The following is a 17,163-nucleotide window of genomic DNA, read 5'->3' as shown; positions in this document are numbered from 1 at the left end:
ATATTCAATTTTGAAATCTGACATGGGGCTAGACATATTGTCAATTTCCCAGATGCTCCAAGTCATGTGACTTGTGCTCTGATAAACTTCATTCACTCTTTACTGCTGTACTGAAAGTTGGAGTGATATCACCCCCTCCCTTTCCCCCCAGCAGCCAAACAAAAGAACAATGGGAAGGTAACCAGATAGCAGCTCCCTAACACAAGATAACAGCTGCCTGGTAGATCTAAGAACAACACTCAATAGTAAAAACCCATGTCTCACTGAGACACATTCAGTTACACTGAGAAGGAAAAACAGCAGCCTGCCAGAAAGCATTTCTCTCCTAAAGTGCAGGCACAAATCACATGACCAGGGGCAGCTGGGAAATTGACAAAATGTCTAGCCCCATGTCAGATTTCAAAATTGAATACAAAAAAAATCTGTTTGCGCGTTTGAGAAATGGATTTCAGTGCAGAATTCTGCTGGAGCAGCACTATTAACTGATGTGTTTTGAAAAAAACATGTTTTCCGATGACAGTTACTCTTTTACTGCTAATACCACTATATAGCACATGAGGGCCTTTCCCCCTAAAGCAGTTACCCCAGGGCCTTAGGTGCTTATATAGAAAATACTAGACCTGAATAAATGATTTACAAAGTTGTATTTATCTTACACAATGAATACAAACACCTGGCTTAAAATTTTAGAAATATATCTTTCCACCAGCCCTAGTTCCCCATACATCATAAATAAATTGTGCATCAAAGAGACAGTATATACAGTAGCTAAAAAATGTTGTGGAGCTCTCCTGAAGGACAAAACCATGGGGTTTGCAATTTCATACGAAAGTTGAATTCTGAACTTCATGTGTTCATCGACACAAAACTGTGAGTGTACCAAAGATCAAACTGGGGAATCTAGAAAGATTACCAGCACTTTTATGTTATGGAGAAACGGAAAGTTCTGAAGAACTGACATTTATCAAAGCTAATAGATGTTTCCATTAGGCAGAAGGTGGTTGAACGCTTTGATGAGTGAGGCACATTCATGTATCTAAATAGAATTTTACTGGATATTTTTTTTAGTTGTAATATTGGTGTGTAGGCAGCCATCTCAGGTAATTTTGCCTGGTCATGTGCTTTCAGAAAGAGCCAGTGCTGCACTATGAATCTGCTTTCTGACAGGCTATTGTTTCTCCATGTCACACTGGGACGTGGATTTTACTATTAAGTGCTGTTCTTATATCTACCAGGGAGCTGTTATCTGGAGGGGGGAGGTAGGGAGTGATTTTGATCCAACTTGCAGTGCCGCAGTAAAGAGTGATTGAAGTTTATCAGAGCACACGTCACATGACTTGGGGCACATGGGAAACTGACAATATGTCTAGCCCCATATCATATTTCAAAATGAAAGATTACAAAAAATCAGTTCAGTGAAATGGATTTCAGTGCAGAAATCTGCTGGACAAGCACTATTAACTGATGCACTTTGGAAAAAAACAACATGTTTGCCCAGAACAGTATCCCTTTAAGTATCAGACAAGTGTATCTGGAAGTGATACTGCAACCTGATTTAAGGAGACCATTGATGGAGCTGTACTACATGCCATTAAATATCTTCAAGCGAGCACAAGCTACAGCTACCAAATAATATTTCTTAGGAGACCCCTTTGCTGACCTTTATTTACAAAATGTAATACATTCCTTACCTGACCAGAATCCTGTTAAATGTTCAGTCTTAACTAACTGACATGTTCTATGTAGACGTTGGTGCGCAGGGCTGGAACTAGGGGTAGGCATTAGAGGCAGCTGCCTAGGGCATGAATTTAGGAATGAATTTTAGTGTGCAAAACAAGCACCTAATTAGGGGAGATTAACTGTAGGTGCAGTTTAGCATCTCACACTGACCAGTGGAAGTTAGATTAGGTCCATCTCACATTCTGTTGGTCACATTCTGTTCTTTGCACCGTTCTCAAATGTAACATACATCCAATTGTACTTGAATTTGTTTTCCCATAAAGGTTTTGCAATTTTCGCAACCTGTCTGTATGAATTTGGAGTGTGGGAGGAAACCAGAGCACCCAGAGGAAACCCATTGGGAGAACATACACACTCCTTGGCAGATAGAGCCCTGGTTGGAATCCAACTCAGGACCCAGTGCACCACATTGAGCCACAATGCTGCAATATTCATATACACAGGTTATATTGAAGGGTGAATATTTATCTACAGTTATGTGTATTGATGAGATGGAGCTGCTAAACTGCTTGATATACAAAGTTAAAATAGATAAAATGTGTACTGATGACAAAAATATGACGAGTAGTAAACATTTATGCTTTAGCTTTATGCAGTGCCGTCTGCTTTCAGTGACACTACATACAGAGGGGGCAGTAGGTAGGTGGCATGTTGGTTCTCCAGTTGTTCTGCAAGCAATGCATTGTGCTGGATTATGGTGTTGAGCTCAGCCTAAACTGAACAATGCAACGGGCGTTAGAGCTCTATGCATGGGCACAATGGTTGGTGCTCTAGAACTTGGGCTTGTCAATGGTAAATAAGCCCTCATGTGTCATTATAACTATATTATTTTTAAAACATATAACCAGCCACGATAACGTTCCTTTCTGCACCTCCCCATCATCTATGTAAGGCAGGGCTGCCCAAAATGTAGATCTATCAGTAAACCTTTAGCAGGTGATCAGTAGATCTCAAGACACGGTCAACCAACAGCTTGTCTAAATCACCCTCCTGTTTCATGATTTTCAATCAGATAATTATCACGTTACATAAGAAATATTTGTTTGTAAAATGTAGCAAGATACATTAATATTTAAGTAATATTTTCCATGGAACAGAATGCTAACAATAATTTAATGGATGTAGATCATAATGGAACAACATCACTAAAAGTAAACCTCAGATTAGTAAAGTATGGGCAGTCCTGATGTAAGGATACTTACCATTGGCGTGTTCCCAGTCCACAGCCATAACATTGTGTCATCATGTCAGTGTGCTCATTGCCACAGGGATTTCTGTTTGCGTCTTGGCACAGTCTGTCACGTTGCGATGTGTTTTGGTGCAATGCATCATGACATACGTGGTTTGGAGCCAAATCTGCCGCTATTTAAAGTGATACTGACACTAAAAAAAAATATTATTCAAAATATTAATGTACATCAAAAGTTATGTATAGCTCATGTTGATCGTTTTTCACTGATAGGGCTGCTTTTGTAATTGTTACTTGAAGTTCCTAAACCTCACTGTTTTGTCCCTTCTCAACATGTCAGAGTTTCTAATGCTAATGGACTGCTGAAGCTCAAGTATGACAGCCCCATCATAGAGGAAAATGGGGGATCAGATGGGTAATGTAAAAGCATCTGTAAATACTTTTTATGGCAAAATATTATTTAGCATGCAAAGAAAATATGATAGATGTAAAAAAGTTTTAATTTCTCTTTAAAGAAGCTTTAGATGTGGATCTGTGCCTGGTAATCACGGTGTATTCCAGAAGCCTAGTCTTATTTCTACTGACTGATCCTTGCCACAACTGATCCTGCTTTCATCTCAGCCACAAACTTTGCTGCCAGTCCTGACCTTACGCCTGTGACCCGACTTAGAACCTGCCACTGCCCAAGTCTCCTGTTTCCTCCTCGGTATCTCACTTATTAGCCTTACTGGCTTCTCTCGACTCTCGGTCTCCATGTTCCACCCTCGGGGGGGATTTGTGTTGTGTGAGCCTCTTGTGGGTCATTATCAGCTCGACAAGCTTCTTCTTAGCTGGAATCACAGATAAGCCTGGCAATCTATAAATTGATTGTCCCTCTACAATCAAGGCTGATTCTCTCATTTGTGATAAAAGACACTGGGGCTCATTTATAAACACTGGATCAATTTGCACCTGGGCAGTAACCCATGGCAACCTTTCAGCGAGTTGCAGGTTGAGCACATAAAGCAATCATCTGATTGGTTGCCAACAATCAATAAGATGTTTGCTTTTAAACCCGGTGCCAATTTTACCTGATTGGTTGCTATTGGTTACTTTGGGAAACTAAGGGGCAGATTCACTAAGCGCCGAATTTGCGCTATCGTCCGCTTCGCTCACATTGCAACACTTCGCCAGGCGTAGATTCACCAGGACAACACTAATTCACTAAAATCCTAAGTGAAAAAAATGAAAAGTCGCCAGCGTTTTTTCATCTATTTTTTGAGGAACTCCTATCTACTGTATTGCACTTTGCCTGGTCTGAGGTTGCGAAGGCAAGTCTGTTGCAAGAGGGAACGTTCAGTAAAATCCGCATCTTAGTGAATTTGCGTAGTTACGTCCATTAGCCAGAGCGCAACTTCAGAAAACACAAAAAGGAGAGCACTCACCCACACCACGCCAAAGAACGACGGACTCTCTGTGCTGACACGTGAATGCGCCTCCGGAACACACGCTGTAATTTTGTATCAAATAGGAACTTATCCACAGAGCACCAGGCAGTATCGGGTCTTAAAAGTTGAAGTTTATTAATGGATTGGTTACATAAAAATCATTAGTTTCCCCATGCTTGACGCGTTTCGTGGCCTCACACCACTTCCTCAAAAGCATAGAGCGCAACTTCGCCAGGCATAAGGGAGCGAATTAACGATAGAGTCTATCTCCTTCGATAGTGAAGTTACGCCGTAAATCGGCGAAGTAACGAAATGACGTCACACTGGCGAATTTTCGCTAACGTTAGTCACTTCGCCCTTCAGTAAATCTGCCCCCTAGTGCCTTTTATTGCATAACCCCCTGTGGATTTAACAGGGCTTGTTTATTTATTGAATCTGATTTTGGAATGTTGTGTGCCCCAACAATACTCTTTCTTCTTGGGTGCTGCCAGTTTAGGACAATAACTTAGTACTCACAGGCTTCTACTTTCCTTGTGTTTCCTCATTTTAGGCAATTCTTTAATTTGCTTAGCTTCCTGTAACAACTAGGGATGCACTGTATCCACTATTTTGGATCCGGCCGAACCCCCGAATCCTTTGCGAAAGATTCGGCCGAGTACCGAACCAAATCCAAATCCTAATTTGCATATGCAGATTAGGGGTGGGAAGGGGGAAATTTTTTTACTTCCTTCCTTGTTTTGTGACAAAAAGTCACGCGATTTCCCTTCGCCTCCCTAATTTGCATATGCAAATTAGGATTCGGATTGGCCAGGCAGAAGGATTCGGCTGAATCTGAATCCTGCTGAAAAAGGCAGAATCCTGGCAGAATCCTGGTTTCGGTACATCCCTAGTAACAACTATTAAATGAGAAGAAAGAGCAGAAATAAAAAGTCACCTACCAAAGGACTATAAATATGAAGGTAAATACATACAGAGTAAATGGATATTTGAATATATATGTGTGTGAGCATTGTATGATCTCTTTACTAAGAAATAAGTCCTGTGTAAGCCCTGCTGGAACTTCATTCTTTCATCAGGAAAAACCTGAAAAATGCAAACCCTTAGGAGCATACAAACCTGGAGTGCAAATTGTTTCATCTACAATCCTTTCATAAAATAGTTTGCAACATTAGGGCCACTTCAACAATAACTACATTTTCACAGAGGGATGCTCTTCCAGAACGTTATTTCTATGAAATGCAATTGCATCTATATCAATGCAGTCGTTGGTAAAAGCTCAAGCCGTTAAACTGCATTTGTTAACCTCATATTGCTTGCATAAGTGTAATAAGAGCATATGGCTCAGTGTTGCTAATTTCAAGGCTTGCGACACCTAAATATATCGTATTGCAGATGGAGAGCATTACATGTAAACAGGCCTAGGAAATACACATGTAAACAGCTCTAACACAATAATATACTCAGAGGACTACTCAATACAGTACTTACCCAATCCACTGACATCATATTTATAGGAAAGTTAGTGCATGGGTTGGAGGACCTGCCATGTTTCCTATTTGACCATACAGGGCTATGAAACCCAAAATGTAATTTGATTCATATGAAAGAGTAAGCTTTATAGAGACATATAATATATGGCCAAAGGTATGTGGACACCTTCACATTCTAAAACTAAGAAGTTGGTCTTCTCTTTGTTGCTATAACAGCCTCTACTCTTCTGGGAAGAGTTTTCATTAGATGTTGGAAAAATTATGTGTGGGATTTGCTTCCATTCAGCCACAAGAACCCTAGTGAGGTTGATGTTAATCAATGAAGCCTGGCTTGAAGTCAGTATTCCAATTCATCCCTTAGGTATTCAGTTGGGTTGATGTTAGGGTACTGAGCAGGTCAGTGAAGTTCTTCCACACCCATCAGGGGCGCTGCTGCCATGAGGCGATCATTAGAACGGAAATTCAACTCTTCTAGTGGACCGGCACAAGAAAGGTAAGCGATGGGGAGCAAGGGGAGGCAGCATCACAGGAGCCGCCTCAGGAAGCAAGAGGTATAGCATCTCCCCTGAATCCCATCTCTGCTAATCAAGGCTGTACGGACCTTACTCAAACAGGAAAGATTATAGCCCAAACTGTTGACGCAGAGTACAAAGCACGGAAATTTTACCATGTAGTGGCATCTGTGCAGGTAATAGTGTGTGTGGCTTAAATAGCCAATCACAACCATTATAAAGAGACAGCGTACTTGTAACTACTGGATGAGAGAGAGGACGTATTTTCGATGCACATGACATTGCCTGTCTGTAAGTCTACTGAAGGACACAGAAGGGAGTGAATCTAAAATAGCTCATAAAAAGATTTCTGCAGCTAAATTACATGTGTATTTATGCACGGTGCATTCCAATTTGCCATATAAAAAAATGAATCCTACTGCCAGCTACTAACAGCAACCTCGTTTGTGAACTACTACAGCAAACACTGTTCTTCACAGCTTTATACAGTGATGTACGGCAGACAGATGGAATTGTGCAGGTTTACTCATATAATTTGCTCTGCCAATACAAGATTAAATTATTCAAACCTCACTTGGTTGCAGTGAAACATATTGCAGTGGTTTTCTGGTGAGTTTTACGCCTCCCCCCCCCAAGTCTGACGTGTAACGTTCTTTAGGGCCTAAAACAGCACATAAGTGTTCACCTAAAAGGAGCAGTAAGAAGAACAAAAGGCATTCTCCTCAAATTTCAGTCTGGGCCTCTGAATGTCACTGATTTGGGTTCCCCTACTAGGGCAGACCGACAGTTAGGAACAACAAGGAGGGGCCAGACACCAAAGATTGGACCAGGCACTTCTGATTATACCAACACCTGCATTCACTTGCAAAACAAATAATTGCACTGAATAAACGTATATGGAGTATTTAATGTAAACCCTGTCTCACATTACTTTCAAGATCCTCCAAATGAGACATAATGAGTTTTTTACGGTATTTTTCAAATACATGCATGCCTAATTTGCAGAGCCCTAGATGTGGGGCAAGTTGTGTCCAGTTCCGCAGTTATGACTTAACATATTAACAGAACGTCTCAGAAAAGCGTGGTAACATCCTCATAAAGTGACTTGCAGGAAATATTCTGACCATTTGTATTGCCCGGTCTAATAATGCATATATCTATGCTTCTTTGGGAATGGCAGGATTTCTCTGCTCCATCTGGAATGATTTTGAGTCTTCCCATGGACGAGGTCCTCTGACGTTTTTCCAGTCTTCGTAATCAGAATCTTTAATTTTCTGTAATAGAAGGAAATTTCACAGCTGATTAATAAATGGGGTTCTTCACATTACAATACACTCTAATGAGGCTTTGATTAAGTAACCCCACTTGGGCTGCTCCTTGGGGAACCTGGTCCATTCTAGAAGCCTGCGTTTTCACATAGCCAGCTACATACTAGCTAGATTGTGATTCCAGATTAGATTCAGACACTCCAGAAAAGCACAGGCAAACAAAATTAAGCACATAGACATCATTATCCAACTATAAAAATACTATTCCGACTATGAGGACATATCAATGGTGGGAAATGCAGATTCTCCTCCAACTCATTTATATATGCTCCATTTTAACACAGAATTTATTAGAAGTTGCAGAAACATCAAGGAGGTTATTTATTTAAGTCCCAATGGCAAAAACCTGAAAATATTTTGACCATAAAATCTGAATTTTTAGCGCAAAAAAAACTTTTTCGGGATTTATTATACCCCAAGGATGGAAAATGTTAGAATCCAAAAATCCGGCATCTCAGACCTGCCGAGGTTGTATATAAGTCAATGGGAGCAGTCCCAAAGATATCCTGATCTGGGTTTTCTGCAAAAATCCAAGGATTTAGTGGTTTTCGGGCAAAAATCTGAAAATAATCGATTTTTGGGGGGAAAATCCGAAAAATTCATACGATTAAAATTTTTGGAAGTTTTTCAAGGTTTTTTTCGAGTTTTTTCCTGAACTGAAAATTTTCGGGAAAATTAATTGATAAATAAGAAGAAATAACCCACGCGGATTTGGTCGGAGTATATTTCAGAAACTAATGAGATAAATTCCACTTTGCTAAATAACCTCCAAGTATAACTAAAAATTATTGCTTCATCAGACTAGAGGAATCTTTTAGCTGAGTCCTCTGCACTCAACCCATTATCAATATATTTAAGACAGCGACATTTTGTGCATACTGCTACTGAAAAATGCCTTACCCTTTAAACAAAACAGGGATTGTTTGTCCATATATTGCAATATATTGAAGCTGGCCAACTACGTCAAAGTCATCCCATATCTGGCCAGTCCTATGCTCAATTTTCATCTTTCATTCATTAAGAATTCTATTTTCCTTGTTTGTTATAGTTATACAGGAGCAGTGACCAGCTCCATATTGTAGCTCCCACCCTTCCCAGCTATAGGTCAGGTGATCCCACTGGTGTCTAATAAAAGGGCAGCCAAGTTTGGGAGTTTTAATTTGAAAGCAGCAAGTAAGTTGCAGGTAAAACCTAGTCCCTTTGTAAAATGTATAATAAAGCAATAGAATTCTTAATGAATCAGACAAAATTGAGCATAGGACTGGCCAGATATGGGATGACTTTTGACGTAGTTGGCCAGCTTAAATATATTGCAATATATGGACAAACAATCCCTGTTTTGTTTAAAGGGTAAGGCATTTTTTAGTAGCAGTATGCACAAAATGTCTCTGTCTTAAATATATTGATAATGGGTTGAGTGCAGAGGACTCTTGTATTTGACTATATGTATTTTGTGGTCACACCCTCATTGCACCCCCGCCTAATGGTTATAAAAATTAGTGGTGAGCACAACTTTCCCTTGTTTGTTATATCATTTTTTTTAAAAAAAAAACAATTACAGATGTGAGTGTGGAAATACAAAATACCTCTTTCCTTATAAACCTTCATTTGGAAGCAACAAATATTATTTATTAAGAAATAAACTGTATCTCCTTGGAAGATGTCTGAAAACAAATTATTGCTGTAATCTAAAGACTCCATTTAGTTTAATGGTGAGCAATTTTCAAGTAGAGCAGAAGAAAAGTGCATTTCAGTGTAAGAACAGCTAGGAACTGTACCATGGAAGACTAAGTGCACCTTTCTTGTGGGATTTAACAGGAGGGAGTACGCTTATAGATGTCAGAAAATCTTCAGGGCATTGATTTTATTGACTATTTGCATTTTATATTTCCTTCTAATTGGAACTTTTAAAATATGGCAAACTTGTATTATGTTGTAAGTCATGTGTTATTCAGTAGGATAACTGTCATTGGAGTTTAAATGCATTAATAGTGAGGGGTACGTTCTGGTGGATTGCAGTAGTACATTTAAACAAAGTACTGATTACTTTTTCACGTCAGGTTCTTCTTAAGGGGTTCTTTACCAAAGATCTACTTTTCAGGGGAGCTTTTGTCAAAGCCTACAGGTTTTACTCACTTTGCCCATATGGATAGAACCCTGTTTGCTATTTCATGCATATTTGGCCCCTTAACCAAAAGAGTACTAGTTTGCCTAAGATTAAGTGAGACCTTTCCCTAAACACATGGCTACAGAACACAAATCGTGTGCAAATGCAAACACAATGCAGTTACTCAACCTGCTCAAAATTCAGCACCTTCACAGGTTTAAATTTGCTGTGGAGATATTTGTTAAAACACCGTTCTCTCTTTAACCCAATGCTGTGCCAATCCTTAATTTTGTCAGTGTTCCTATATCTATAGTCAAAAATCCAGAAGCACACCAATAGATTGCTTAGTGAAATCAGGTTATTAAGCCCATGTGTATCCGCAAAAGGGAAACGTTTCGGGCCCCTCTGGGCCCTTTATCAAGCCTAAAAGTGTACCCACTCCAAATATCAATTTAAAGTGAGAGTGGTGGGTGGGGGTGAGTGGGGGAGGGGGAAGAAGTGAGGGTTACATAACTCCTCCCACTTCCGGGATACACGTTAAACCGATCTAAATGAAATACATATACATGTGTTCAAATACAAGTTAAAAAGCAAGTTAGCTTAAGAGTCCATAATGAAGATCATGAATAATGTCCATTGTGTACATAAAACAATGTGTAGAAGTTGTTTTACACAGTCCATTTTGTTTATAGAATCCACAAAAAAGTCCATGTATAAATGTTGATGGCTGAAATGTACATTTTAAATAATTTGTCCTGCACTACGGTTGCTACCAATACATTTACGTTGATTTATAACATTTTATAACACTAAACAATTTGTCATTGTAAATCTAACATACCTGAAACGTATAGTAGGCCTAATCGGCACATAGAACTCAGCATATTTTCTGAGACACTTTCATATATGCAGAAATCGCAAACCACAAGTGCGCTTGCTTTTTAACTTGCTTTTCAACCTGCTTTTAAACTTGTATTTGAACACATGTATATGTATTTCATTTAGATTGGGTTAACTTGTATCCCGGACGTGGGAGGAGTTATGTAACCCTCACTTATCCTTCCCCCTCCCCCACTCACACCTACTTACCACTCTCACTTTAAATTGATATTTGGAGTGTGTACACTTTTAGGCTTGATAAAGGGCCCGCAGGGGCCCAAAACGTTGCCCTTTTGCGGTTACACATGGGCTTATAAAACACTGATTTCACTAAGAAATCGTATAGTGAGCTTCTGGATTTTTGACTACAAGTATTTATAACCCCGTGCAAGAGGGTCTTCCGGTAAAAGCACCCAGCACCTTCAACCAGTGATCACCAGTCAGGTAGAGCACTCAACTATCATGCAGTGTTCCTATATCTAATGATGGATGTCAAACAAGCAGACCCTCTACATTGCTCCGTTATCGAAGATCCTTCAGCAGTTGCATACTACAACTCCCAGCATCTATATCCAATGCCAAATACTACATTGGCAAACACAGAGAATTATATATCCCCCAATTCATACAACAGATGGCACCTTTAAGTTCCCCTGTTTTCCTATACTTTATTGTTACCCAAGAGGCCAGAGTGCCAGACTTTTATCTTTATACAAATGCTACATGTAATTTAAAGTATTTGCTCTGAAACCTCTCCACTTGAACACACATTGACAGGCCTGGGAGCATCGAACAAATATATTCTCCCTTTGTACTCATTATATTGTCTTCTGAAAATGGTCTGGTTGATAGTCCTTGAACAGACGGCTGAGAACCAATGATGTGAAATTAATGCATAAAGGATGAACTATTCTTTTGCCCAAATACCTGAGGACTGCAAATAAACAATTCATAACTTCACTTCGGCCTGTCATACAAGCTTATCGGAGGCTGGAAGACAAAATGAAATCTAAAATACACTGGGAGGCTACACAGATTGGAAAAATGTCTCTTCAGATAAATATATATTTGTTTTATGATAATAGAGACTGCGCTGGATTCTACTGAAGGGATGCATATATGAGCAGCTACAAGACAGTGCATGTACAGACACAAGGTTTGGTTGTATATGTGTCAATAATACTGTGGTATTTTTATATTTGTTTCTTGTAAATAAATGCAGCCGATATCAAGTATATATCATATTTCCATAACGTTACTTATACAAAAAGTACACTTTCCAAAGGAATTCCTTTGGATTGGCCCAGAGAGAGAGGACAGTTCTAAAAAGCTGCAGACATTTACTTTGACCTGAAAAGTTGTCAGCGGGAAAAAATTATTTCTTTCACCAATTCTATTATTGTTCTTGCTTGCAGCCCTGTCCCCAGCCTAGGAACATCTAGAAGAAAGAAGGACTGAATAATGCATAATCGCTTTAATAGTGTCAGCACTATTTAAATACCAAGAAATAAATAAGACTAAATTGCCCTTATTGTTTCTGGTAGCAGTCAACATGTACTCACAGACGTCAGGACGACTTTAAAGGAAAACTATTCCCCCCAAACAATGTAGGTCTCTATAAAAAGATATTGCATAAAACAGCTCATATGTAAAATCCTGCTTCATGTAAATAAACCATTTTCATAATAATATACTTTTATAGTAGTATGTGCCAGTGGGTAATCATAAATAGAAAATTGCCATTTTAAAAAAAATAAGGGCCGCCCCCTGGGATCGTAGGATTCACTGTACTCACAAACATACCAACAAACCATACATGTTAGGTCACATGAGCCAATTAACAGACAGAGTTGTGTCTTTTGCTTCCACACTTCTTCCTGTTACAGTTGGAGTTGAAGTATTTCTGGTCAGGTGATCTCTGAGGCAGCACACAGACCATCACAAAATGGTGGCTCAAGGCAAGAGATGTAAAAGGGCAATATTTACTTAAATATATATTCCAGTTTGATAAGATTCTTTAATATGCCACTTAATATGATATGAACTATCTGTTGCTTAAGTGTTCATTTTGGGGGTATAGTTTTCCTTTAAAGGGAAATGTCTATGAAGCCATTCATCCAGGTCATAATGAGTCTTAAAGAACTGGACTTGATGTTGTTTCACCTTTCATCCAAGTGGTGAAACATATTCAAATTGAACTGATAAGTCACTTGGACTAGTGGTGAGGTATACAAGCTGAACTGAAGAAGTTCCCAGCGGAACTGACAAAGTCAATGGTGACATGTATTGAAGATTCCAGTTCTAGGTTCAACTGAAGAAGTCACTTTGAACAGCAGTGGAACATACTAAAGTGGAACTAAAGAAGTTCAGAGCTGACCTGAAGAAGTCTCGGATGAATGGTTTAACATTTACAAGAATAGAAGTTCAATGGTCCAAAATGTGGCCACCTCTCAGAATACCTTTAGAAAAAGGTAATTTATTGGCAGTAGTTACTACAACCACCACCTTGGGAGCAGAATCCATAGTCTCAGATGATATCAACAACATTTCTTCATGCCGATAATTCTATCCATTACAAAATGCTGGCAATGGTGTTTTGTAAGACCCGTTTCAATTCAAGGTATGCCCAATAAATAAAAAAAAAAATTACAAATACCAAGTTTAAATGATTTCAATTCATTTGACATTCGAGGGATAGAGTTTTTCTGACCATTCATCGCTGTGTGATCATCTAAATAATCAAATAAATTGCTTTCCTAAAAGCCAAACAATTAACTGCTCAGAAGCATCCTACCACTGGACTGTTTTGCATGAAATGGGATAAATAATAGTGAAACATATTTTGCATATTATTGTCTTCCAAGGACTGGAGCGCAAACCCTGTAATTAGCAATTATAATTGATATAAAAAGGGAATCTTCATATATTAAAAATGTAACAATGCATTGCCATTGATTTTGTTTTTATACTTTGTAATATTTTTTCTAGGTATTAATTGAGATTAATTCTAATTAAAAAATGGAGGTTGCCAGGCACTTGTAATTACTTACCTTCAGCCAGAGGTGTTTACTCTATATTTGTGTTGTTAATCTTCTTTTGAGTTATTCATAGTCTATTATTGCTTCTTTTTCTTTTGTCTGTATAATGGAAATATTAATGTAGCCTAGCTTCTATGCAGGTGCTACCGATTCATTAGCTACAAGTCATCACTATCCTTAGCCTTGCTCTTACCTGAAGCCTGCTGGGGGAATGTCCTGGAGTCATAGGGGGTTGAAGGAACTAATAATAGCCAGTCATGGAATACTCCAGGCACAGCAGGAATAACCCTTTAAGGTTTTCATAGATTATACAAAGAAATCTCAAAACTACTTCAGTGCAGGTGATTATTGATCTAAGATGTGCACTACTGCATTTTTCACCATCATCTCAGTATTGTAAAATGAGGACATTACCACTGTGGTCTAAGGAAGAGTAATTTCCACCATTTTATTAGCATTTTTAATATACTGTGCACCAATACCCTTAAACTGCATATAGCAGAAAATAAGTAGTCTGATGAAACATACATCTCTCTCTCTCTCTCTCTTTCTATATACATATCACTACATACACTCCTATCCATTTCATATGGCTGTACTTATTACTAGTGTCTCTTGTAGTATTTCCTAACAGCCTTAAATGACTTGCAAGGATATACCCTTGCTTGTTTACTGTATCAGCAAATTGTTATTTATATAAATATGCACACGCATAATAACTTACAGAGTAGACTCCATTATGTAAATCACTGCTTTCCTAAATGAATATTGTTTGTATTATAAATTATAATCAGAGCTTTCCATATTTACTTTCCCTCAGATCCATTTCTCAGAGATGTTTGCAGAGCGCCACTAACATATTTAAAAGTAGAAAGTTTTGTTTGGAAGGCTGTCAGTTTAGGAAAGAATTAAATAGTTGCACATGATGCTGTGCAATTGGCTGGTTACTAAAATGATTTACTTACTAGCAATAAAAGGATAAATAAGGGCCTTTGTTGAACCTTCATGTTCCCTTTTTATTCTTCTGAATCTCCACTATCTTTTGCTTTCATAAAGGTCACAATAAGGGCTAAGTGGTGAGTATGCGATAAAGTAAAAATTCAAAAGGTGGTGCAATATGCCCAAGCAAAAATCAAGTCAAGGCACTATCCCAATAGATCAAAGTCTAATTGAAGAAGTAAATAAAGAAATGAGAAAATTCTCACAGTTCAAGACAGATGGAGGGTGCAGATATATATAGTCAAAAAAGAATAATGGGAAGCAATAATTTGCTTGACTTTTTTCTTTAAAAATTCACATTATTCTGTTTTGAGTGAGTTTGCAATACCAACTGTTTTTAACCATAATTCATATCCCTCCTCTCCCATGAACAAAGAAATGATGAAAAAGGATCCATACGGACCGAAACATGACGTGTTAAATAAAAGATTTGCAGCTGAGACTGCGGCTCGTGTGCCCCTTCCTAACCTTCGTTGATTCACAAAGAAATGATGAGGTTGAGAGCATCAACTGAAAAATCATAGCAATAAATATTATAATCCTACATTTACTGTACTGTGTTTCAGATGAAAACCAGCCATTTAAATAACCTACCAGTTACTTTTATCTAGGCTTTCAATATTAAATAGTGAAAGAGGCTCCAGGTTCTGTCTACCAAAACGGCTACATTGATTATACAATATTATCTCAATACATATTATAAAGAACCGTTTTGAATACGTCTCTGTGACTTTATTTAAAATTCTTCTAAATGGACCCTGATCCCTCTTGTCTACAGTGACAGAGAGAGAACACTGGCTAGAGAGTGGCAGTGCAGAGCAGTCTTTTTGTTCCACCTTTTTATGCTGGTTTGCAAACAATGCTAAAAGCTCTTGAAAAAAATGATAGTTAATGAAAGGAGTAAATTAGAAATATAGTTGCCAAGACTCTATAAAATACACCTTTAGCAGTACTGACCTCTTCCCAGCATAGATGAAAATGCTTTACAATAACAAATGTAAAGTTAAACTAGAAAGGAATATATGATACTGCACAAGATAAAATCTAGCTGGCCGGAATTTGAAAATACAACCTGTAGTAGTGCTTCATAATAAACTATCCGGGTTGGGGTTCAGTGAATGAGAACTTGCAAAGGTGCTTTGCAAAAGTGTTGTACCCCAGTTCGCTTATTTTACTGAATGACAAATCATACACCAACATTATATTTGCAATTTTTATTCTATAGCAAAGCACAGAAACTCAAAATATCTGTCTTATGTTCATGAAGCATGCGTCCACAGGACTCCCTATCTTAAAGGAAAGGTAGGGTGCAGAGGGTGGGCATGTACGGCCTACATGCAGTGCACAAAAAAGCATGGTGGTTTGCTCCTGTTTTTGCACTTTAAACCCTGCCCTACACTTAATCCCCATACGGCATTATTATATTTTTAAAAATTTTGCAGCCACTAGTGATGAGCAAAATTTTTCACCAATATTTCGCCATGAAAAAGACTCCCATAGACTCCAATAAGTGAAAAAAATTGTTGCATGTCAAAAATTTTTTTATTGCCACCTCACCACCTACATTTTGGTAGATTTTTGGCATTTAGTAAATTTAAGGCAAACAGGTCAGATTTGCCCATCACTACTAGCCACCTTTTTTAGTAATACCAGTTTTAAGACATGTGTGCCAGATTTGTACACTGTTCAAGGTGTTTTTGTGCCATTCTTCCAGGCTGATTTATCCCTAACACAGGGCCAAAGTAACAGTGAAGTGGCTCAAGAAGAAAGCAAAGGCCAGTGGGATTTAGTTCAGGGCTTTTATTGTAAATTCTAGGACAGGGCTGTCCAAATGGCGGCCCGCGGGCCACGTGCAGCCCGCCGCCCCCTTTATGTGGCCCTCCATATCAAAGTCTGCCTGCTGTGTCTGATTACCATGTGTAAATTTTAAAAGGTATCACTACAGAGATTAACTGGCCCCTGCGTTTTTTAAACCTCAAATTCAGACTAATCCCCTGTATTGTTCACACCCGTGATCCTCCTACATTGTTCACACTTGTGACACCTCTATTGTTCACATCCTAAAGCCTGTACTGTTCACACCTGAGACCGAGACTGAAATTGCCCATATTGTTCACCTGTTCACACTTTATTCAAAATGCTAATTGGGCACCAGCACTGTGTCACTGTATGTAGTACATCTTAGACTGGTCCTGATTCCTGTCTCCTGCTCTGTTCTGCCTTCCCTATGCTCCCTGTGTGTGTATATACACACACAAACATATAAGTAATTCTTATTCAAGGCAAAACAATTTTAATGGGTTTAATTTATGTTTAAATCTTATTTTAGCAGACTAAGGTATGAAGATCCAAATTATGGAAAGATCCCTTATCTGGAAAACCCCAGGTCCTGAGCATTCTGGATAACTGGTTCGTTAAATGTACACCCCTAACTAAACCTAAAAGCTCAGCACT

At 38.6% G+C, this 17,163-nt stretch overlaps 1 protein-coding gene across 2 annotated transcripts in view; it reads right to left on the bottom strand.

Annotated features, from left to right (window-relative positions):
- Positions 1 to 7,245: 7,245 nt before the first annotated feature.
- cox16.L (cytochrome c oxidase assembly factor COX16 L homeolog) overlaps positions 7,246 to 17,163 on the bottom strand; it is a 57,332-nt gene continuing 47,414 nt past the window's right edge. For both annotated transcript variants that reach the window (XM_018231100.2, XM_018231099.2), the window contains one exon: positions 7,246 to 7,632. In XM_018231100.2, coding sequence (XP_018086589.1) covers positions 7,516 to 7,632 — 117 coding nt within the window. In that variant the 3' untranslated portion in view covers positions 7,246 to 7,515. The remainder of the gene's footprint in view (positions 7,633 to 17,163) is intronic.

Source organism: Xenopus laevis, chromosome 8L, assembly GCF_017654675.1.
Source record: "Xenopus laevis strain J_2021 chromosome 8L, Xenopus_laevis_v10.1, whole genome shotgun sequence".
NCBI classification, from domain to species: Eukaryota; Metazoa; Chordata; class Amphibia; order Anura; family Pipidae; genus Xenopus; species Xenopus laevis.
Note: the sequence above shows the minus strand (reverse complement) of the source record. Positions and strands in the feature narration are given on the sequence as shown.